Source organism: Eretmochelys imbricata, chromosome 16 (assembly GCF_965152235.1).
Source record: "Eretmochelys imbricata isolate rEreImb1 chromosome 16, rEreImb1.hap1, whole genome shotgun sequence".
NCBI classification, from domain to species: Eukaryota; Metazoa; Chordata; order Testudines; family Cheloniidae; genus Eretmochelys; species Eretmochelys imbricata.
This window is the reverse complement of record NC_135587.1, coordinates 18311984-18336029: the sequence shown is the minus strand read 5'-3', so window position 1 is coordinate 18336029 and position 24046 is coordinate 18311984. Positions and strand designations below refer to the sequence as shown.

At 43.9% G+C, this 24046-nt stretch overlaps 1 protein-coding gene and 1 long non-coding RNA gene across 2 annotated transcripts in view; one reads left to right on the top strand and one right to left on the bottom strand.

Moving 5' to 3' along the window:
• Positions 1-5987: 5987 nt before the first annotated feature.
• On the bottom strand, positions 5988-9629 carry LOC144276151 (uncharacterized). Its single transcript, XR_013348191.1, has 3 exons — positions 9238-9629; positions 8682-8869; positions 5988-7917 (listed from the first exon to the last, which is right to left on the bottom strand). It is a non-coding gene; the product is annotated as an uncharacterized LOC144276151 (long non-coding RNA).
• Positions 9630-11394: 1765 nt separating this feature from the next.
• CCDC180 (coiled-coil domain containing 180) overlaps positions 11395-24046 on the top strand; it is a 38407-nt gene continuing 25755 nt past the window's right edge. Inside the window, exons 1-12 of the mRNA XM_077836098.1 lie at positions 11395-11507; positions 12160-12353; positions 14381-14460; positions 15443-15552; positions 15636-15764; positions 15933-16043; positions 18475-18570; positions 19530-19693; positions 19952-20071; positions 20999-21078; positions 21593-21681; positions 23623-23745. Coding sequence (XP_077692224.1) covers positions 11439-11507; positions 12160-12353; positions 14381-14460; positions 15443-15552; positions 15636-15764; positions 15933-16043; positions 18475-18570; positions 19530-19693; positions 19952-20071; positions 20999-21078; positions 21593-21681; positions 23623-23745 — 1365 coding nt within the window. The 5' untranslated portion in view covers positions 11395-11438. The remainder of the gene's footprint in view (positions 11508-12159; positions 12354-14380; positions 14461-15442; positions 15553-15635; positions 15765-15932; positions 16044-18474; positions 18571-19529; positions 19694-19951; positions 20072-20998; positions 21079-21592; positions 21682-23622; positions 23746-24046) is intronic.

Below are 24046 nucleotides of genomic sequence, written 5' to 3'. Positions count from 1 at the left end.
TACCTGCGCCTGGTGCCATTTATCCTGTAGCCACCCAAACGCATATTTAGGCACCTATGGATGTGGCCTGATTTTTTCAGGGGTGCTGAGTGTTGGGCCTGGGTTTGGTTTACTTGGCTGCTTAATGTTAAGTTTGGAAGATGGGGGCCCTACTTCTTCTAACTTCATGATGCCCAAAATGGAATGTTTGTATTCCAGGTATCCGCTGACTAGCTCTCATTTCTCTCAGATTGCAACTGTTTATCCCTGTGGGGGAAAATCCGTGGCATCTCTCGTTCATTATCACTTAGTCTGTAGCATGTTAGCGCATCTAAAATTGCATAGAATCTGATACAGGCTTTTGAGGTTTGGCTCAGCCCCCTTAATGCCTTCCGTGGGGGGCATGGATCAGCGTTCACTTCACGCTCCCCATCAGTACGCAGCCTGGAGAAGCTAATGATCCAACCAGCAGACCAATTTTGATGATGGTGCCCGGCCCCCTGCCAGCTGAGGCACATTGCACATATGCAAAGATGATGCCTTACACACACAACCCGGTCTTTCTAACTTTATTCATCAGCTGCAGGTCTCCACGCACACCCCCTTCCCCTATTTCCAGTCCTGAGCTCAGGGTGAAGTTCATTTTTGATTCTGCCCTTCAGTGCCAAAAGGGGCTCTTACAAATTGTGAACTAAATGGCAAGGAAGGAAAGAGCTGTGTGTAGCGCCATGCTCTTAAAGAGCACCGCAACATGTTCCCTGGTAGCCACTCTCTGGCCACAGACACCAGAGCTGGAGCACAGGGTTTCCATATGGCAATGCAGAGACAGAGTTCTGTTTTCTGTTGTACCAGCGCAAATCTATTTTCTGTAAAGAACAGGAGTGGAACTTCCATGATCATTCAAATTGCCAAGTTTGGGGGGGGCGTCCTGTTAACCTGATCTTTATGGGCTGATTTATTATAGGCTTGCAAATAATCTGACCGGAAAATACTTAGGTTCTTGTCCTGAAATCAGGTTACAGAATTAGAGAACATGGAGAGTTCAGTACTTTGTCCGGCTCCTTGGGATGTGTGGCAAAAGACATTCACACTGAGGACAAAGCCAGGCTCTAGAGATTTTTATTAAAATAAAGGAATTATCAACACTCCAAACCATCCAGCCACAAAGCACTAGTACAGTTCTGTAGACTCTTGTGGTGTCATCCCGTTACCAAGCTACTTAAGCTAGCATACACACATCCTTCCTTGGGGACCTGGGAGTGGGAGACAAAGGACCAGCCTCATCTCTGGCATGCCTGATAAATTCAGTGGTCCAGGTTCCTCAAGCCTGAGATGGTGGAGATCAGGGTCAGGTGTTAAGTAGCTGAGCTATATTGCAAAAGGTGAGTTGAAACCCAAAACAAAAGATGCCTTAGGCCAAAGAGAAGGAAAATGATCTAACCCCCACATGGGGGCTTGCCCTGGCACTATCCTGAATATTCACATCATTGCCCAGCCTTCCATCCCCAAATCTTATTTCCTCACCCAGATAAATCTCAGGGTACTCTTACACTATTTGTTACAATATTCTCAAAACCGTAACCTTTGGCCTGAGCTGTTACTTCCATGTTCTTGCAGTGTACCTGGAGGTTATCGGCGAGTTCCAGAATTCTGGTAAACACATTCAGTTCCCCCAAGTTAAAACGGGTAACAGGTAGGACATTTCTCTATGCCAAAGGTTATAGATACTTCTGGTAACTTGCTCTATCTAATCATAGAGGGGACAGGCCTGTAGATTCTTTGCATTACAGCCAAATATAATGAAATAATGTTTACTGAAATTACTCAGTACAAAAACATAAAACAATATCATCAAACCAATAAAGAAAAACATATAATCTAGCAGGCTAGCCCCATAGGCTACACAACCACTGCCCCTAAACAATCTGGAGGTAGTCCATGTGTAGATCCCCCTACTGCTCCCTGAGCATATGGGGTCTAGGTACAATATTGTTCCCTGCATACACTACAAACAGCATGCTCTGAGAAAGCGGGGTAGGGGGGTGTTTCCAGTTAGTGGGAGCTCCTTAAACTGAGTGCCTGTGATTTGATAGTAACATAGATCACTATGAGCTTTATTGCGGTCTGTGCTGCATAGACATCTACACAACATTCATTAAACTGCCAGAGTCCAATCCCACTGTACATGGGACTCACTTCAAAAACCTGGGATGGATTCTTGGGGGCCAGTCTGTTGTTTTGTTCCAAGAGTGAGACTGGGCATGTGGCAGGGATGTTCCCAGGATACCATATTGGGCTCTAATCAGAGGATGGCAAAGGAGGGGAGATCATGAATTCATCGGCCAATTTTCATTGACTCTAAATAGGGGATGGAGGATGATAATTAAAGGGGAAGGAGGGAGGGAGGGGTGTGCTAGATCTCTCATAATGTCTCCCAAGTGTTTAATGTGAGCATTTACATAAGTTTTAATATAAGAAAATGTTCTTTAACATCTGATCTTTTGGTTATTCCACTGTCCTCCATAGCAGCTTCTGGGTACATGTGAAAAAAATAACTAAAACTTGCAAACCCATCAAATGAGATGTGGGCAAAGGTCAGTGCAAAAGCTCATCTGCATTTCTAAGGTGTCCATCACCATGGCATCTAGGCACCAATACATCATTTTAGAAGTAACCAACAGTCCTCCCTCGCTCCCTCTCAATTATAGTTTGAGCTGCTCATGTATGAGGCATTGAATCTAGATGGCTTACTCGAGGAATAAAATGTCATCTGATAGTATCCCTTTAACTCAAAGTGTCATCTCTAGAGATGGAAAAAAATTTCCTAGCACTGCCCACGTTGGCACTGTGCCCGTGAGAGAGCGGCATGGTGCCTTGCTCAGAGCAGGTTTGCTCCAAAGGGCATGATCACCTATGGGCTCCTGGGAGCAATTTGGTGTGTGAATGCATGGTATGGTGCAGGCACATTAGGGGCACCAAGTAGTTAGGAGCCAGATGTTTCTAGTGCAGACAATGACTCAAAGTGGCTCCCTGAGGCATATGATACAGCAGGGGTCAGCAACCTATGGCACGCGTGCCAAACATGGCATGCGAGCCAATTTTTAATGGCACGCTGCTGTCTGCCGGACCCGCAAAACCTTAAATTAAAGTGAATAAATGAAGACTCGGCACACCACTTCTAAAAGGTTGCCAACCCCTGTGATACAGTCATTTAAAATCAGTACAGCAGATCCTGTCCTGGTTTGTGCGAGTGCTTTGGTGGAAAGGAGCCATTAGTGTCACATCCCAGCAGCATCTGAGCCAGATTCCCCCCCCGAGGGCTTGAGGGAGCACCAGGAGGGCACACTGACCACCACAGCTGCTGGCACGTAAGGTCCAAAAGAAGCAGGCTCTGCAAACTAGGGCATTTACCCAGGTCCCCAGCCAGTTAGCTCCTGAGGGGATGAATGCTGTAAGCAGCCGTAAGGCTCACCTAGTAGTATGCCCTCGCTCCCCTCGCTTTGCCTTCCACAGTCAGGGTGGCTCTAGGCCAGGGGTCGGCAACCTTTCAGAAGTGGTGAGCCAAGTCTTCATTTATTCCCTCTAATTTAAGGTTTCGCGAGCCAATCATACATTTTAACGTTTTTTAGAAGGTCTCTCTCTATAAGTCTATATGTTATATAACTAAACTATTGTTGTATGTAAACAAGGTTTTCAAAATGTTTAAGAAGCTTCATTTAAAATTAAATTAAAATGCTGATCTTACGCCACCGCCCCACTCAGCCCATTGCTGGCCTGGGGTTCCATTCACCTAGGCTGGCAGCGGGCTGAGCAGGGCCTGCGGCCGGGACCCCGGCTGGCAAGGGGCAGGCAGCCAGAACCCCAGACCAGCAGTGGGCTGAGCGGGGCCTGCGGCCGGGACTCCAGCTGGCAAGGGGCAGGCAGCCAGAACCCCAGACCGGCAGTGGGCTGAGCAGGGCCTGCGGCCGGGACCCCGGCTGGCAAAGGGCCAGCAGCCAGAACCCCAGACCGGCAGTGGGCTGAGCGGGGCCGGCAGCCAGAACCCCAAACCGGCAGTGGGCTGAGCGGGGCCGGCGGCCGGGACCCCAGACCGGCAGTGGGCTGAGCGGGGCCGGCGGCCGGGACCCCAGACCGGCAGTGGGCTGAGCGGGGCCGGCGGCCGGGACCCCAGACCGGCAGTGGGCTGAGCGGGGCCGGCGGCCGGGACCCCAGACCGGCAGTGGGCTGAGCGGGGCCGGCGGCCGGGACCCCAGACCGGCAGTGGGCTGAGCGGGGCCGGCGGCCGGGACCCCAGACCGGCAGTGGGCTGAGCGGCTCAGTGCGCTGCCGCTCAGCCCGATGCCGGTCTGGGGTTCTGTCCGCCGTCTCCTGCCAGCCAGGGTCCTGGCTGCTGGCCCCGCTCAGCCCGCTGCCGGTCTGGAGTCCTGGCCCTGTCCACATAGAGTGGGTACCTACCTTCTCCCTGGTTCTAGCCATTCTCTTCCTCTCTCTACACTGAGATGAGGGTGGGAATGCGCTGAGAACAGGGCTGTGGGTGAAGGAGCAGGCTGGGAGTTGGGGTTCAGGGTCTGGCCAGGAGCTAGAATGAGGGAGGGGGCTTAGGGTTCGGGCAGGAGGTTTGGGTGTGGAGCACTTATCTGGGCTGCTCCCATTTGGTGTGAGGGGTGGAGGTGGGAATGTCGGGGTGTGTGTGTGCAGGAGCTCCTGTTTGGTGCTCAGGGTGGGAATGGAGATGTGGGGGGTGCAAGAGTCAGGGCATGGGGTGGGAGGGTCTGGGTATGTGTGGGGGGTGCAGGAGTCAGGGCAGAGGGCTGGGAGTGTGTGGGGGGGTGCAGGGGTCAGGGCAGAGGGCTGGGGGGGTGTGAGGGGGTGCAGGGGTCAGGGCAGAGGGCTGGGGGGATGTGAGGGGGATGCAGGGTCCGGGCAGAGGGCTGGGGGGTGCAGGGTCAGGGCAGAGGGCTAGAAGTGCGTGAGTTGGGTGCAGGGTCAGGGCAGAGGGCTGGGGGCGTGTGAGGGAGTGCAGGGGTCAGGGCAGAAGGCTGGGTGTGGGGGGGTGCAGGGATCAAGGCAGAGGGCTAGAGGTGTGTGAGGGGAGTGCAGGGTCAGGACAGAGGGCTGGGAGGTGTGAGGGGGTGCAGGGGTCAGGGCAGAGGGCTGGGGGTGTGTGAGGGGGTGCAGGGGTCAGGGCAGAGGGCTGGGGGGATGTGAGGGGGATGCAGGGTCCGGGCAGAGGGCTGGGGGGTGCAGGGTCAGGGCAGAGGGCTAGAAGTGCGTGAGTTGGGTGCAGGGTCAGGGCAGAGGGCTGGGGGCGTGTGAGGGAGTGCAGGGGTCAGGGCAGAAGGCTGGGTGTAGGGGGGTGCAGGGATCAAGGCAGAGGGCTAGAGGTGTGTGAGGGGAGTGCAGGGTCAGGACAGAGGGCTGGGAGGTGTGAGGGGGTGCAGGGGTCAGGGCAGAGGGCTGGGGGGGTGTGAGGGGGTGCAGGGGTCAGGGCAGAGGGCTGGGGGGGTGTGAGGGGGATGCAGGGTCCGGGCAGAGGGCTGGGGGGTGCAGGGTCAGGACAGAGGGCTAGAAGTGCGTGAGGTGGGTGCAGGGTCCGGGCAGAGGGCTGGGGGGGTGTGAGGGGGGTGCAGGGGTCAGGGCAGAGGGCTGGGGGTGTGTGTGGGGGGGTGCAGGGGTCAGGGCAGAGGGCTGGGGGTGTGTGTGGGGGGGTGCAGGGGTCAGGGCAGAGGGCTGGGGGTGTGTGGGGGGGTCAGGGTCAGAGCAGAGGTCTGGGAGTGTGTGAGGGGGTGCAGGGTCAAGGTAGAGGGCTGGGTGTGTGTGGGGAAGCAGGGTCAGGACAGAGGGTTGGGGAGGCAGGGGCAGGGCAGAGGTCTGGGGGTGTGTGAGGGGGGTGCAGGGGTCAGGGCAGAGGTCTGGGGGTGTGTGGGGAGGGTGCAGGGTCCGGGTAGAGGGCTGGGGGTGTGTGAGGGGGGTGCAGGGTCCGGGTAGAGAGCTGGGGGTGTGTGAGGGGGGTCAGGGCAGAGGGCTGAGGGTGTGTGGAATGCAGTCCTGCATATTAACCTCAGTAAAGTCACACCAGTGTAATGTCGGAGAGAATTTGTTCCTCTGCATTTTACCTGCACACATTTATGTATATATTAATATAGGACTCTATCCTGACCCACTAAAGACAATGGAAGTTCAGTCGGTGCAGGATAGGGCCCATACTTTTTGATCTATTTGGGGAATATGGATCATTGTCAATAAGATTATTAAATGAAATACTGCACTGGCTTTCTATCAGATGTAAAAAGCACTTTTATTTTGCTGTCCCCATTGTCTGAGTTGGTCTGTATATTTACAAATAATTTTTGGGGAAAATCTAATACCCAAATATCCCAGGCTCTGAGCCGGATTTGTAGCTTTCTTTGCATTCGTCTAGCATGTGGCAGAAACCCACCATTTGTGAATGTAATTATATGGCAGTGACAGTCTAAATCTCCAGCTTGATTGTGCAATTCCTTGTAAGTAGCCCTAGTCAAGTCAGTGGAACAGCTTGCATTAGGACTACTCGCATGAGTAAGGATTTCTAAACATTCCATATCTCCCTTTCTTTCCTCTGTAAACTATAGATTTCATGACCCTTTCTTCAGGGAAATGTCAGTAACCAACAGGTTTTCCTGAAGCTGGGTTCACTCTGGAGAAAAAGAGCAATTTGTGTTTAAGAACTAACCCCTGCCCCTAAAATGTTTCAATCTTTTGATTTTTGATCATTTATGTGATCCAAATCTGCACGGTCCAGAATCTTTAGTAAGACAGAATACTTTCTCCATGTTTCTCTTGCCCACCTTTTGAAGGTTTAAATTACTATGGAAAATTTCATGGAGATTACCTTAGAATTGCCTCAGGGATTGTTCCCTGAAATCACATGCATCGCAGAAAGGAAATGGAATGCTTTATAGCCATTTTTTAATTTTTTATCCCCAACTTTTTACTGTACAGTCCTGGCTCCAAACCTTGCAGTCATTAGTAGATGAGTGGGGTCTGGCACCTGCTAATCAGAGAGTAAACACCTCCCCTTGACATTCAGTTTATATCAAGCAGGTTTCTTTCTTTAAAAGAACAGGACGTTGTCCAGATGTATCTATAATATCAGACTGCATGATCTGAATCGAGTTGCCTAAAAATGTTGAAGAACTGGTAGCTGCTTCCATTGTTGTTGCTGAAAAAGCATTGGACTATGATTTATTTTGCCTTCTGGAGTACTCTGGGCACAGGGCAGTATTTTCAGGGGATGTGTCAGGGACAGTTGTAGAGCTGCATATGATGTGGCCTTTACAGATTTTTAGATGCAAATTGGAGCTAGCCAAAGAAGGGTGTTTCCTAGCAGCTGATCCCTTCTATTGCAGCATTAGATCCACTGGCAGTGTTGGTGGATCCAGTCCTGTCCAACGAATGCTGCTCAGTTAACCAGCCTGTATGGGTTACCAGTGAGTGCTGGCTTTTGAGCAGCCCCATTATCCATTGGCTTGGATGTGGTGAGTTAATTTCAAAGGAATAAATGGGCCCAGAGGGCCAAGGGTGTTAACAGGACACTGTCACTGTACAAGCACTAAACAGTTGAACATGGTTTGGGGTTTTTGAATACAGAGCCCTTGGCCTGTTTAGCCCCATGGCAACCAATGCCATTAAAAATTGTTATTATCTTTTATTAAAGATAAAGTAAAAAGGGAAATCAGTTGAAGCATTTAAAATGTAATGCATTTATTAAAGCTTTCATTTAACGAATTTCCCTTCCTCCCTTTCCCTTTAGCTGGGGTTTTTATAAGGAAAACCTTCTCTTTGATAGTCTTTTAGATGACATTAATAATCATAATAACTGCCATTTTTTGGAGAAAAGAGCAAACCTTAGTTCAGAGGGGCTAGAGCTGCTGTTATTGTTAACGTCTGATCCAGTTTCTTTAAACACAAAACGAGATAAACACAAACAAAAGAGAAGAGAAAAGATTAGCAAAAATAGAAAATGCTGCTTCTGTCTCGACTGGGAGGTAATTTTTGGACATGTAGCCACTAACTCACAGGAAGTTTGGTTTTCTAGATCAATCATCACAGCCAAACAGCTTATTGCTTAGATAGAAAAGCAAATTGCTTCTGGGGATAGAAGCTTGGCACAGTAATATGTGGACTTGGAACCAAAAAAAAGATAATGTTTTGGAGAAGAGGGACCTTGGACAAGTTTGAAAAGATTTGGTCTAATTTTTTTGAAACCTGTGATTAATTCCTAGTGAATGGAAACCCAGATGTCGCTCTTCTTTCCTCTCCCTGCCCCATTTCCTTCTCCTTTCTCTCTGCCCATTCCTTTACTTTTCTGTTTTCTGCCTCCCCTTAGTTAGCAGTGGGGGGGGAATAGATATTTTTCAATAAAATATAAATTAAAATACTTCCAAATTTTACTCCTGGCTCTGACATTTTTCACTGCGCCTCAGTTTTCCCATCAACAAAATGGGAATAATAATAGTCACTGTTTGTAAAGTGCTAGGTAACTACTGTCATTATTTATTAGTCTAGCAAAAGTTTTATGCAGACTGTGAATGGCAAAAAAAATCTGCTCATTTTTTTCTCAACAAGCAGAACTTTTTATAAGTGAATTTCATACTGGTGGAAGCTGCTGCCGTGGCAGCCTTGAAAACTGCAGACTCCTTCCTATTCACACAAGTACTTACAGAGGTGGCAGCAGTACAAGCTTCTACCAAATTGCTTCACGTATCAGAGTGGTAGCCGTGTGAATCTGAATGTTATAATTCTTGACACTATCAGATGCTTGTTCACCTGCACATCCACCAATGTGATATATGCCATCATGGGCCAGCAATGCCCCTCTGTCATGTACACTGGCCAAACTGCACGGTCTCTATGTAAAAGAATAAATGGACACAAATCAGACGTCAAGAATTATAACATTAAAAAACCAGTCGGAGAATACTTCAATCTCCCTGGTTACTCGATTACAGACCTAAGTCGCAATACTACAACAACAAAAACTTCAAAAACAGACTCCAACGAGAGAGTGCTGAATTGGAATTCATTTGCAAACTGGGCACCATTAAATTAGGCTTGAATAAAGACTGGGAGTGGATGGGTCATTACACAACGAAAAACTATTTCCCCGTGCTTATTTTTCCCCCTGCTGTTACTCACACCTTCTTGTCAACTGTTGAAAATGGACCACCCTGATTATGACTACCAAAGGTTTTTTTTCTCCCGCTGATAACAACTCACCTATTATTACTATTAGGCTTGTTCTAGTTGGTATGGCAACACCCATTTTTTCATGTTCTCGGTGTATATATATCTTCCGACTGTATTTTCCACCGCACGCATCGGATGAAGTGGGTTTTAACCCCCGGAAGCTTATGCTCAGGTAAATGTGTTAGTCTCGAAGGTGCCACAAGTCCTCCTTGTTCTGTTTTGCTTCACGTCTGTGACTCAGAGCCAGATTCACGGAGCCCATGCGGCGTAACTGTGGTTCAGACTCAGTGGACCACTCGCTTCTGGGCCTCTGCTGAGACCCGTTGGTGCCACAAGTAACACCGGTCCGCTGGCACTGAGACCAGCACCGCCTTTCCCAGAGGCCGCTGAGCCACCAGCAAATGGCATCAGCGGGGCGGGGAGCGGGAGGCAGCGCCTCCGTGCAGCAGGCCCCAGAGGGATGACGCAAGCCTCGGCCCGCCTCCCTGCGTTGCCCTGGCAACAGGCAGCCGCTCGGAGAAGGCGTGCCGGAGTTGACAGGTTCTCGCGGGAAGATGAGCTCTCGCCCTCTCTCTGTCTCCGGCGCCTGGGGTTACCATGGCGACTAGGAGACTCTGGGCCTAGCCGGGAAGCCGCGCTGCGAGGCTGTTCAGGTAGTAGGGCGCTTGAGAGATTAACCGCCCCCGTCCTGCTGTGGGGAGGGGTGCTGGGGAGAGTGACCCCCTATCTCTGCTGGGGCGAACCGGTAGCCTGCGCCCCGCTCTGGTCCTGCCGGGGGGGTTGGTAGAATTCCCTCCCCGTCGCCATCTCACAGCATCGGAACCTCGCTGCTTCTCATTGCTCTGATCCACGCGCCCCGTTCATTTCACGCGAGCGCTAGCGGCCTCCCCCCATTTCAGAGAATCAGAGTATCAGGGTTGGAAGGGACCTCAGGAGGTCATCTCGTCCAACCCCCTGCTCAGAGCAGGACCGATCCGCAACTAAATCATCCCAGCCAGGGCTTGGTCAAGCCTGACCTGAAAAACTTCTCAGCCAAGGTGCAAGAGCCGAGGCGGAAGGTGCCTTGCTCGGGGCTCAGGGGCCAGGCTCTGCTGTGATTATGGAATCACGTATCAGAGGGGTAGCTGTGTTAGTCTGGATCTGTAAAAGCGGCAGAGTCCTGTGGCACCTTACAGACTAACAGACGTATTGGAGCACGAGCTGTTGTGGGTGAATACATCCGACGAAGTGGGTATTCACCCACGAAAGCTTATGCTCCAATACGTTTGTTAGTCTATAAGGTGCCACAGGACTCTTCGTAGGTTATGGAAGAAACACACTGCCAAATCACAGCTGTGGTCTTCATTAATAGCTTTTTGGATGGTCATCATCATTGTTTTTTGAGTTTCTGTAGGTAGAAGCTTTGCATAATTTTTCTCTTAAAGCCCTGATCTTGCAGATCCTTGTGCCTGTGCGGATCCCAATCATTTCAGTGAGACTGTGCAGCAGGCACAGGGATCCACTCTCATGAAGTCACTTGCAGGATCAGGGCCTATGTAATTATTTTTTTTTAAAGCTTTCAGTAAGGAACAATATTTCTCTGCAGCGGGGTGATGGCAACTCAGTTTTTTTTTAATTTCACTGACTTCAAAATATGTCTGTATCTTAGTGGGCTTTTAACAGTTTGTCTTGAGTTTTTAAAAAAGAATTTAAAACGTATAAGCTTTTCTGTTCCCCTGTTTACTAAGGGTCTTTCAGAGACAAAACTGCCTACAACCAGAAACCCAAATCCATCCCTGTGCCAATGCTGGGCTTAAATTTAGGGACTGGAAGAGGCAATGAGGACAAGGTGCTTTTCCTATCCTGGGGGCTGCCTGGGATTGCCTTGATGCCTGGCACAGATTAGAGAACCATGAAAGTTACCCCAATTTGCTTGCCTGCTGGAATGACCGTTGTGGGGTGTTGCAGAATAGCTAGATGGTAGGCAAGTCCCCACCCTACCCAGGGCAGTCCTGTCAAATGCACAAAGTAAAGAAACCACCAATATTTTTACATCTTTAAGTTATAATAATTGTAGTGTATATTTATAATGATATAGAGGTGCAAAATTTTCAGATCGATGTCTAATTCTAAAGTTGATGGTGTCCTTTAAAGATTTAATTCTCATGCCTCCTTCTCTCTTGTGCCCTCTCCCCCAAGTTGGTACAAGGAAATTGTTCTGCAAACAAGCCAAGAATTGAGGACTTTGCAATATGGTGCTGGTGGGAGCAGTACGTGTTGTCCCCAGTGGGAAAATCTACAGGCAGATCTTCGACGATGAGGTACAGGAACATCAGAGTCTAAGCCAAATTTACTGTTTTGTTCCTGCTGTTGTGAATTCAGTAGTTAGACCAGAGATGAATTTGAACCTTTTGGATTTTTGGTTTGTTTTAGCAGAAAATAATTTTAATATTGTCAGGGTGCCCTCTCCATCAAACCCTTTAAGATCCTACTATGTGTCTTTTGAACCTCAGAATGTATTTGCCAAGCCAAAATTTGCTATGTTAATGACATGGCAATGATGGCTAAATTCAGAGGTTTAGTTTGCCAGACTCAGAAGGATTTGGCTAGTGTACACAGCTCGTTTAATTTTTAAAAGGAAAATCAGCATGGCTTAGCGGTTGGAGCATGGGACTTGAAGTCAGGGTTGCGTAATTTCTGTTCCTGACTCTGCCATTGACTTGCTGTGTGACCTTACGCAAGTCATATAACCTTTCTTTGCCTCGGTTTCCCCATCTGTTAAAAGGGGGATGTTCTTGCTCGTTTTGTAAAGAACCTTGGATGAAAGATGTTATGTAAGTGCAAAGAATTGTTTATTACTTTATCTCCTATTCAGCCACTTTTACCCCATTGTTTTCAGTGCAGCTTCTTTGATCTTCTCTGCCTTCAGTGGATTACTGAGAATTTTAACACCTTGATTATGTTTCTATGAAGGTGCAGTTAGTACGCTCTCTGAAGGAAGTGAGAAACAAGGCAGAGCAACACAAGTTTCCTATGAACAGTGGAAGGATTCCTGTGGTTAGGGACTTGGAAATGTGTGCTGGTAAAGGATTGTTATCTCATCGCCAGCAGAAATGGGTTGAGGGAATGCCCAATGATGACTTCACTGAAAACCCAGTGTTGTACAGGTATAGATTGGAAGTATACATTTATAATTATAGCTGGTTACTGGTTGGGTTAAACCTCTTTGAAACTAGTGGGTATCACAGCCAACCTTCATTATTGATAAATGTAAGAAACAGTTAAGCTCCTTTATGGAACCAGCTGAAACAATAGCAGCTTCCACCCAGAACAAAGGCACATGTCACCACCCAAAGTAAAGGCACATGTGGGTGGAGGGCTGACACTAGGTATTGTTTGGTGGAAGTGTGTGTCTCTGTCTTTGTGAGAGCGGAAAAAAAGAAACAGAGAAGCTGGGAGAGAAACCACAGAAAGCCAAAGATGCAACCAGAGCAAGCACTGGGAATGTGGCCCTGAGAAAGGCCGAGAGAGATAACTTTTGGTCTAAGTGCTAACTGGAAAGGGGCTTGGAACTGTGAGTAAAGAAACTGTCACCTGCTGTGTTGAGGGAAACAGGACTTGGTACATTCTTTGTAAACAAACAGGGTTGCATCAAAGAAAGACCTGACTCCAACATCCATTTCTCCTCCTAACCAAAACAACCCACTAGATACCAAATTTTGGCCCTAGCTACTTGGGTCAAAAAGGGGTAACAATATGTATTATGACTAAGGGCAGTGAGGTTTGGGCATTGAACTGGAAGCTAGGAACTCCCTGAATTTTAATTGTGCTTCTGGCAATAACTCCCTCTGTAGCATTGGGAAAATTACTCAACCTCCATGTGACTCAGTTTTCCTAGCTATGAAGAGGGGTAATATTGGCCTACTGCACATGGATTTGCGAGGATTAATTAGCCAGTGTTTGTAGAGGGCTGCATATTATGGTTTTCATTTTTAAAAGGTATTGTACTTCTTTTTTGTTTAAAATGGTCTAGAACTATGCACAATTTTCATTGGTCTTTAAATTGCATTTATTTTTAGAAAAGTGACTATGTAAAAAGGGTCGCTTGCTAAATAGATTAGCATCTTGTATGCCTTTAAGTATGATGCACCTATTAATTACGAACGAAATTCTACTCCTGTTAGACCATAGGTGTAGATCAGCTTTGGAAGAATGAAAATAGTCTGTTCTGCTTCATGCATCCTCAACAAAGTGTCTGCTAAGTTCTAATTGCAGAATCTCTATTAACAGTCAAGATATAAGAGGGAGAGAAATCATAGTTGGATTTGCAGATCCTAGGTGGACTTTGCAATGAACAAAATAGTCTTTGAACGTGTAAAGTAAGAATATTGTATCTGGAATATCACTGAACGAGAACAAATATGCTGTTCAGTGTGTAACCATAGCCATGACCAGAAGTGGAAGTAAAATTGAAATCCAAGTTATACAAAGGTGATACCTGCGTTAACAGAACTGACACATTTTAAACCCCCCATGAAAAGTTTCTGTCTCCAATGCATTTGTAAAACATGTGAGAGATGTTCCTGCTGGCAAATATCTTTTTATCTGTGAGGAAAGTCAGGTCTGTCCTAATTGAGAATTGGTCATCGCTCTCATAGCAGAACATGAGAAGACTATAGTTTTAGAAGTGACGCAAACGGTCTATCCAACTAGTGTTTTCTTTTTGTCTCATTTTGCTGTAGAGTCCCTCTAGTATTAATTCTGAGAACAACCACATAGAGAAATACATTGTGCCCCACTGACTGGAAGAGTCAGAGGGCAGAAAAATGTACTTTTGTATTGTAATGTATTTCAAGTACTTTTGCCTAAAGCTTGCCTTATTTTTTGCAGATTGCCTCTATAGTTAGTATGTATTTAATTCTGGGATTGTTGCTATTATGCCATTATATTCTGGGTTATTTTCACCAAATGAGCTATGATAAAGAATTTGGCCCACTTCATCTGGGAAAATAGTAACATTCATTCTGTGAAACACTAGCCCCTCCAAATTCACTACAATTATGATGATGCTTATGGTCATTTAGATTTTTTACAAATGAAGCTAATTTACAAAATGTGAAGCAATGCCTTGTGGAGATCCCTACTTTTTCTCATATGACATAGGTCAAGGCTTTCATCTCTGTTTCTATTTCAGGGAAATTACATTTAGAAAAGCTCAAGAAAGTGAAGATGTGATTGCAGCCCGGGAAGTCAGAGGCCTCAGTGATTTCATTAGTAAATTTTACTTACTTCATCTTACGTTATTTTTTATGATTTTTTAGGAATTCTCCAGATGGAAGGGAGGGAATAATCACAGAAACATTTATTGTATTTTTGTACTTGTTTGATTACTTAGAATGAATAGACGTGGAGTCAAATTCAGCCCTAGTATAAGCAGACCCAAATCCTTTGATGTCAGTGGAGTTTCACCTGTTTATACCAGATGTGAATTTAATAGCTTGTGTGTTTTTGTCCATTACAGAAACAAAGCTTAATAACAAACACTAAAAATCAATATTTGGCTTTCAGAGAACCATTCTTTACAATACAGTATGGATTAAACTTTGCCCTTGTAGACTTTCTGTGATAGGAAAAGCATTTTAGCACTGTTTTGCAAAAATGTAATGGGCAAATATTTATTGTAGAGCTCCCATATCTTACCTAGTGCATCACCTATTAAAATCCATATCTTTCCAGTGTATACCAAGGGGCTCTGCCCTTTCTCCACTGCAAATATATTCTCCAAATAATTATGTGATACTGAATTAATATTGGTTCAAGGTTCCCTCTGAGTTTTTCACTCAATAACTTGTTCATGTGTGAAAATTAAAGACAAAGTTTTCTAGAGGCTGGAGCAGGGGAATGGGAGTCAATATTTCCTGGGTTCTATTCTGTGTCTTTACTATTTGGCAAGTCACTTAACATCTCTTTGGCATAATTTTCCCTATCTGTGAAAATGGAGATAATATTCGCCTACCTTACAGAGGGAATGTGAGACTTAATAAATGTATTCAAAGTGTTTTGGCATCATAGGATAAAAAGTGCTGCATAATTGCAGGGTGCTATAATCTGTGCCCTTTTCTATTTTGTAAGGCTATGGATCTTTTCTGCTGCACAAAGCCCAGAGATCTTAGTGTTGATAGTGCATTGGTGTCTACATTAGACATTCTGCAGCAACACATCCAGTCTGCATCATCTTTATCTTCTTCCTTGGCAGTTCCTGAGAAGACAAACAGCAATATCATTGAACGCCTCTCAGAGCGCAGACGAGGCCGTCACAATGAAGCAGTGGCTGTGTTACACCAGGAGTTAGCCTGCATTGGGAGGGTGAGACTCTAGGTAGTCTGGACTGTTATATTAGGGTCAAGGCCTAGTACCCAATATCTCACTCACATACCTGCCTGTTTTAGGAAGTGGAGCCGTTCATTTTGGAGTCTGGAAAATTGCTTTTGACAAAACTGTCAGAATCTGATAGAGCCATTGAACTTCTGTTCAAAAAGATTGAGAGTGACACTGATCTGGAAACCTTTTCAATCAAAGTAAGGGAGTGTATTTGATTCGATCTAGTTCTCTAGCTCAAGCCCTTGTCTCTCATTTTTTCTTTGCTTGCCACGTGTATATATAATGTCTATTTCTACCTCCTGCTGCAGTCATATTTTTTCATTTTTAGTTTTCCAATGGGACTGACATTACATTTCTTCTTGCAGAGCTTTGAGGAGTTATGGGATGCCATCTCCCAGGAGTCCTTGTATAGAAGAGAGTGGATTAAAGAAATGGATGAAACCTTAATAAAGCTTGAAGTGGCTCGAGCTGAGAAAGTGAGCTAAAGTTTGAATGGTTATTAATTAATTGCTGGATTAAGAATTTGTTCCTAACCCTGGGTAAGGAGCAGGAAGCAACTTGCTCCCTATGGGTTGTATTCTGCTACAGGCCCTGACTAATAGCAGGTTACTGCCTTCCTTTACTGGATTATCCTGTCATTCTTTACCTACTTGCACAGGTGGGGAGAGACGTGTACCATGTTCACAGCCTCTGCTTCCTCCCTCCTCCGTCCCAGCACCTGCAACAGGCACATGAAGAGGCCATGCAGGTGTATGTGAGGTGTCTGAGTCTTCCTTCTGCCTCTGCTTGGTTGCTTTAGGGCAAAGCCATGATCAGACCCTAAAGTGTTTGTTAGTATGCAAAACACACACCACAAAACACACACCACCACTAGTAACTTCTATGTACTATCTGATTATCCATTGTGACTACCATTGTAAAATTTCCAGCCTTTTAAGCAACCAAAACCTCTTTAGAAGGAAGGGTTGCTTATCATTTATTTATTTGGATTTATAAAATGCTTCACTTTAGGCACATATGCAAACGGTTGCTTACAAAAACACATGCTAGTATTACAGTGTGAACCAATGTCCACAACAGAATCGTCTCAACTCATCAGGACTGCTATTTTTCTTTCACCCATGCTATATCTTTCTCAACTTATTCTTGAGGAACCTGGGAAAAGAAAGACGCCTGGCTGTAATGAGTCATTCGCTGAATAATTGTAAACATGATGGAAACAAGTAAACAAACAAAATCATCCTTGGCCCTTGAGTACCCATTTTCTGAAGTATATTTGATCTCCTGTAGCATTGATAATGAACAGTTTTACTTCAAGCTCCAATATTTGGTTATCACTTAACCTATTCTTTGTTATAATATGATAGTATACAACTCTGTTTTGCCAGTCTTTCATACAAACTGTATCAAAATATGAAATACAATACGGTTCATAATAAAAAGTCATTGCATGTATCAGGATCAGGCATATAGCTTCTTACATATGAGCCATGAAACTTCTCTGTGCCTCAATTTTCCCATCTGTAAAATGGAGATAATGATATTGCCCATCTTTTCAAAGCTTTTTTAAAAGATAAAATAGTATCTTTTACAGATGAAAAGTATGATATAAGTGTTTAGAGAGAAAACACTCATTGGTTCATTGGGTAGGGTGCAAGCCAGGGATTTGGGAGGTCTAGTTTCAGTTTCTTGCTTTGCAGAAGACTTTCTGTTCGCTCTTGAGCGAGTCACTTATTCTCTCTGGGCCTGAGGTCTGTCTGTAAAGTGAAGATACTAGTATTTCCCTACCTCACAGAGTGGGTTGTGAGGATAAATACATTAAAGCTTCTGAGGTGCTCAGATGCTGTACTAATGGGACAAATAAGTGCCTTATTTTCTTATCCCTATTTAAGGATCTCCTCACAACGCCTCTGTGATGTATGAGGAATAATATTTCTGTTTTACAAATGGGTAAATTGAGGGTCAGAGAGTTAGATGAGTTGTCCAAAGCCACACAGGAGGTTGTGACAGTGCCAGAAATAGAGCTCAGATTGTCTGACTTCCAGTCCTGTGCCTTAGCGACACATATACAGCAGCAAGAGGCTTGTGTGCCTAGTGCTGTTGTTTAAACGGGGCCTGGGATTTGGCTGTAAATATCTAAGAGGAAGTTGATTCAAATGTTTCACTTCGTTTGCAACCTGTCTATAGTGATCTACAGCAGTGGCTCTCAACCTTTCCAGACTACTGTACCCCTTTCAGAAGTCTGATTTGTCTTATGTACTCCAAGTCTCACATCACTTAAAAACTACTCGCTTACAAAATCAGACGTAAAAATACAGAAGTGACACAGCACACTATTACTAAAAAATTGCGTACTTTCTCATTTTTACCATATAATTATAAAGTAAGTCAATTGGAATATAAATATTGTACTTCCAGTTACGTGTATAGTATATAGCGCAGTATAAACAAGTCATTGTATGACATTTTAGTTTGTACTGACTTCACTAGTGCTTTTTATGTAGCCTCTTGTAAAACTAGGCAAATGTCTAGCTGAGTTGATGTACCCACCCCGGAAGACCTCTGTGTACCTGTAGGGGTATACATACCCCGGTTGAGAACCACCAATCTAAAGGGTGAGGTATATTAAGTAGCAGTTGATTTTAGTAATGGTTGTATCAAATATTTTAGTAACTATGTTTTTATTATGTCTTTATTTATTAAAGGTGTCAAATTTTAGAAGAAAAATACAATAGTTTGTCTTAAGTCATACATCCAGCTTTAAATCTGTGCTATGACTATGTATTTCAGTCAGCTGAATTTTTTTTTTAAGGAAACAAAACATCTATGTCTTATTTCAGATCTCTTGTCTTAAGAAATACTGATTTTTTGGGCTCTTTCTTTTTTCTCTTTCCTTTCATTTCCCAGATAAAAGATTTACTGAAGAAACATACCAAGATTCTGGAGGATATTTCTTATCTCTTACCCTCTGATGTTCACAGGTTCATACATACTGAAGCCATGGTAAATCTTTCATATTGATATGCAGTCATTCATTTGTCTCAGAGGCTATACTGAAAGTAGCAAGATGGAATACTTCCTGTGTACTATAAGGAGTGATTAATTTTCTTCCTCTTTCAGTCGGGAAGTGTTGGTCACTCTTCTACCTCTCTTTCAAACTTATCACCTTCTTAACAATGAAAAGATAAAAGAGCTGAATCATCATTTCTCATAACGTTTTTCAGCTGCAGTTCCCTCCATCCAGGTGCTGTCTTATCTCTCTGACATACATCAGTATTTTCCAGTACTCAACAAATCATTCCATTCTGAAACATATAGGTCCATTTTCCATACCTTTTTACTGTCCATTAAGGAAAGAAAATATCCTTCATTTTTAATATGTACAGTTCCCTCAAGCTAGGCGCTGACAGCGATATGATCAAAATCAGAGCGTTTGCTCACTCGTGTAATTCAGCTGGACATACTGTGTGAAGGCTTTTCTTTCAACATATTTTTATATTTATAGCATTTACCTCACTGGATCATACAGCTGGGCCATTATGTCTAGTATTCTGCCTCTAAGGCTGTGCCTAAGCTGGCAGTTTTCAGGAAATCTCCCACTGTTGCAGCTCTACAGCTATGGGAGATTTCCTGACTGTAGACAAGGTCATCACTGTCTAATACCTTGTGCTTCAGAGAAAGTCTAAAACCCTCCCAAATTGCATATGGCTATTGTGCTATGTCTGAATCAGTGACTTCTTGATTTGTTCAGTGCTGTTGTTCAAACATATCAGTCATCCCAGTGCAGGAGGAGTGTTCTCTATTGTACAAAATACTCCCCATTTATGCTCCCCATTTTCCCACTGTCTCTCTAACAGTCTCTTCTAGTTCAGTGCATTGCGCTGGATTAAAAAACTATAGCTGTCAAATTTTTGTATGCTTTATGCTGCCCTTTATTCCTCTTTGTATCTTCCAATACACAGATGATAAACCAAGCCCTACTAGCCAATCAGAGGGCAATAGCCAAGTTGTTTGTTAATCTGATGGAGGCAGACCTGAAGAGGGAGCTGTCTCAATGGTTCAAGTGGCAAGAGAGGCTGAAGGACTGGAAAATCATACAGAAGGACTTTGTGGTTCGCAGTTTCAGGTCTGTAATTCTGCAACAGATTTATATTTTTAGTGGGATTGAAACTAAATGACCAGACCCCATTTGTGTTTCTGTTACAGAATAATCTTTGATTCTGTTCTCTTTGTAAAGTTAACAGTGTTCTGGCAATTATGCTGGCATTTATACTCCTTTTTAGTGACTGGGGTTAAATCTATGTGGTTCAAAATAACTTTTAGATGTCAAGATACAGATTGTCCCAAACATACCTTTATTTAAATGGTTACTTGTGTCCTGCAGAGAATTTATGGCAAGGAAGGAGGTACAGGAACCCACATCTGTAAAAAGAGACTTGGAGAACATGATAAAGGACCAGATTTCACTTAGTAGAAAGAGAATGGAGCTTCTGCAAGTTCTTTGGTATGAAGTGAGAGACAGAAAAAATAGTGTTTCTTGCTATAGTGAATAATGCACCTGATTTGTCACTGTAAAATGGACCAACACAGTACTAAATGAGCCCCCAAACTTCTTTTTATCTTTCACCGGTGAGGTGATGCTCATGGTTTTCAGTGGGCAGATTGTGTTGAATGAAGGTGTCATTAAATGTTTCATTATTAGCAATGTCAAGTAGCTGGAAGTAGTGATGTACAGGGATGATAAGAAGCAGAGAAAGGGGAGACAATTGGCCCGGGGCTAGAGCTCAGGGCCCCCCAAAATGTCTGTAACATCCATGAAAAGTGAAATGGAAGGGGGTGGGGACCCAGCGAATATGATATACCAGACCGCAAATTTCTCTGAATAGGCCTGATGTAAAAACTCTAAAGAGTAGAAATCAGTGGCTCTGGAAGTACAATATAAATAGTGGCAGGTCAGGATGAATGGGAAGGTAAAAATCCCACAACCCTAACTTGGCCTGACTGAAAAGTTTGAGTGCCTCTCTTGGGTATGGTGTGAGATTTTAGTATATATAGTAAATAATCAGCAGAGGAGACAAAGGAAATCTCATACAATATATCTGGGACACCCTCCATTCTAAACCAGAAAAGTTGCTATGAGTATAACCTATTAAAATATTCTAATTTTAAAATAATGATTCCTTTTCATTTTAAAACTAACATAGCAACTAAACAGATAACAATTCATCTGTTTTCCAGAAGGCAGCTTTTTTGCACAAATTGCAGCCATCTTTATGGTTTTGCCTTGCTGATTTGGCTGAAAATCTGTCTTCTAACAAACAGAATGTGGAAAAACAGTAGTGCTATTATACTACTTCACAGTTTTAACCCATTGAGAACTGGAATGGATTATGTATGAAATGTATGTGTCTCTTGTTTCTTATTTTGGTAGTGATTTGTTGCCTCCGACACATTCAAAAGCGGAGATAAATGAGTGGTACGAATCTCTTGTGGCTTTAAACAAATATATAGGTAAGTGAGGAATTCATGACAATGAATTGGGATTTAAGCAATCATTTTCTTTCTAAGGCCATGATTGAACTGTACCATGTGTCTATACATACATCTGCTGCCCTGATCTTGGTCTCTCCGTTTTTTTTTTTCTCTTTAGAATGAGGGGGAAAAATGATCTGAAGTGATTCTTTCCTCTACGTTTTGCAGTATGCCTTGTCTTTCTATATGTGTGTCTTCTAGACTAAACTTTCCAGGCAGGAACTGTCTTGATAGTTGTAGCCTGTTTAGTAGCGCAAACAGTGTTGGACTGTAATAAAAATAACAGTTCACCATTACTAAGCATAAAGGCAAAAAGATTTGGGTAGAGGCAGCCGAGTGATGTTGGCTGGTAATGCCCATATACGAGAGTCAAGTATGCCAGTAGGGTAAAGTGAGCTTAGACACAACTGTTCAGTCATATTCACATGTGTTACAATGTGAAATGGTGAAGTCTTCACACTGGACTCTTAGTTACTTTCCTTCTTTTCTAAAGACACCCATAATGTGCAGCATATGATGATCATTCGCATCCAGTATGAGAGAGTTTGCCAGGAATGTTTGGCCAATGTACAGCTATGCAAGGTCAGTGTCATGAGAATGAAAGTTGCTGAATTTGGAGACCCAATGAAGGATTTTGGTAGCAGCGGATCATCCAGTATAACGTCTGGTTTGAGACCCACTATTTCAGCGTGGCAACCCAAATTACTCACAAAGTTCTCTTTTATCCTGTTAGTCAAAAGTATGTTGTGTACTTTACTTCACAATAACATGGTATTTGTATTTGGAACGTGTAGAATAGCAGTAACAAATACTAATTTAGTGGAGGGAAGATGTTATGCTTATAAGAAGCACACAGAATCTTTTTAAAGGGGATAAGGCAATAAGCTGCATTTATTGAGAGTACAATTTAAGCATTAAAAATCAGCATATGCTTCCATTCCCCACCCCCCAAAAGAAAAAATTTTAAAAATGGGTTCTTCAGCTGGATCTTATAGTTACCAGTCCTTAGTGTTGCTTGGTCAGTTCCAGTGGCCAGTTGAAACTGCACAGGAGGAAGGGGAGCTTGGTCTCTGTCAAACACATTCAAAGCTCCAATGTTGCTGCAGAACAAACCCAAAGTCCCATGGCAATACACCCTTCTTTTATAGTAATAAGTTCCCATACAAGTCTATGGCCCTTGCTGTGTCACACTGGAGCTGTCAATCATGATTTATTCAGGGTTGCTCTTAATTAGCATTATTTTGAGTTGTTACCGGGAAGATCCGCAGCTGTTTCTTATCTCATCGCTCTGGCTTAACTCCTTATTTTGTCCCTGGGTGTATGCCTGTGCTTTAGTGTCATCAATCTGTCATCCAGGTGATTCTGATAATAAAGTTTGTACCTCTCCACTCCCCTTTTGACCATCCGGCCCAGCTGTCTCTTCTCAGTTAATCAGTATACCATACATTTTTCATTCACACAGCAAACAGTAAATAAGACAATAATTACAGCCATAAAACTTTTGTCCTTCTAAGAACAATCATTAACACAATCAGCAAAGAATAAACTCAGAGCAGTTTCTTCTTACTAATTCAAGGCTACAATTTGTTCTTACTAATTCAAAGCTAGCAAAATGGAGTATAAAGCAAAATAAGCAAAATGAGTACAATTTACTCAAGACAATTTCTCCCCATTAGGCTTTTGGCCTACAAAGAGAGTCCACTACTTAAGCTAGGAGATTGAGAGTCAGGACTCCAGCATAGCCATGGTTCGCTCTGTGGCCTTGGGAAAATCATTTAACCTCTATACCTCAATTTCTCCATATATAAAATGGGGATAATACTACTGACCTGCGGCATAAGGGGGTTTTGAGGCTTAAATCCACATTTGTAAAGGGATTTGAGAGTTTTGGATGACAAAGACTATGTGTAAATACAAAGCATTAATTATTTACAATTTTCTAGTATTTGCAGTTCAATCACAGGACTCAAATATCACAGGCATTCATTTTCTGAAACTATTACTGATTGTTATAAACAGTATGTCATCAAAGACTTAGTGCTCTTCCTGTTGGAAGGGTACACAACTCCTCACCTTGCACACCCACTGCCTATTCCCAGCTTAATTTTTCCTCCCTTTAAGGTTTCCTCAGGAAAAGATACTGAAGTTGGATATTTATTTCTGAAACTATCAGTTCAAAAGAAAAGAGTGCATGTTGAGGTTAAACAAACTCTGTTGAACCATGCAATATGTTAACTGGGATGCCAGGTACATTAGAGAGATAAGGTGGGTGAGGTAGTATCTTTTATTGGACCACCTTGTGTTGGTAAGAGAGACAAGTGTTGAGCTTACAGTGAGCTTCTGGTCCAGACCTGAAAAAGAGCTCTGTGTAGTTCGAAAGCTTGTCTCTCTTACCAACAGAAGTTGGTCCAATACAAGATAATACCTCATCTACCTTGTCTTTCTAATATCCTGAGACCAGCACGGCTACAACAACACTGCATACCAGGTACATGTCAGTAATGTAATATTCCTTTCCTTTAGGATAAACTGTTGAGTTTAAAAGTTTGCACAGAGAAAGAGGCTGAAAAGGTTGTGAATCCTGACTTCTTCAAGATGGTTGGAAGGCTGCAGAGTCGGTTTGAACAGGAGCTGGAGCAGATGGATGTACGTTTACTAAGGCCATTCTTTTTATTGCATCCTGGGAATAGTCAAATCCAACATCTATCCTGCAGTCTATGCTGGTTTAAATTTTCACATTTCATTTCATTATTCTACTGATGCTCTGTTAGAGAGTGTGCAATGATATCGACTACTTATCCTGTAAATAGAGACGCTTGAGGCGATTCAATGATAGTTCATAACTTCTGGTTTTACTTTTACCATGACTATATATGAAAACAACTGGCCTGTTTTGCTCAAGGTTCTAGATGGCTAAATAATTCAGGGCTCATGCAGAGCTTAACTC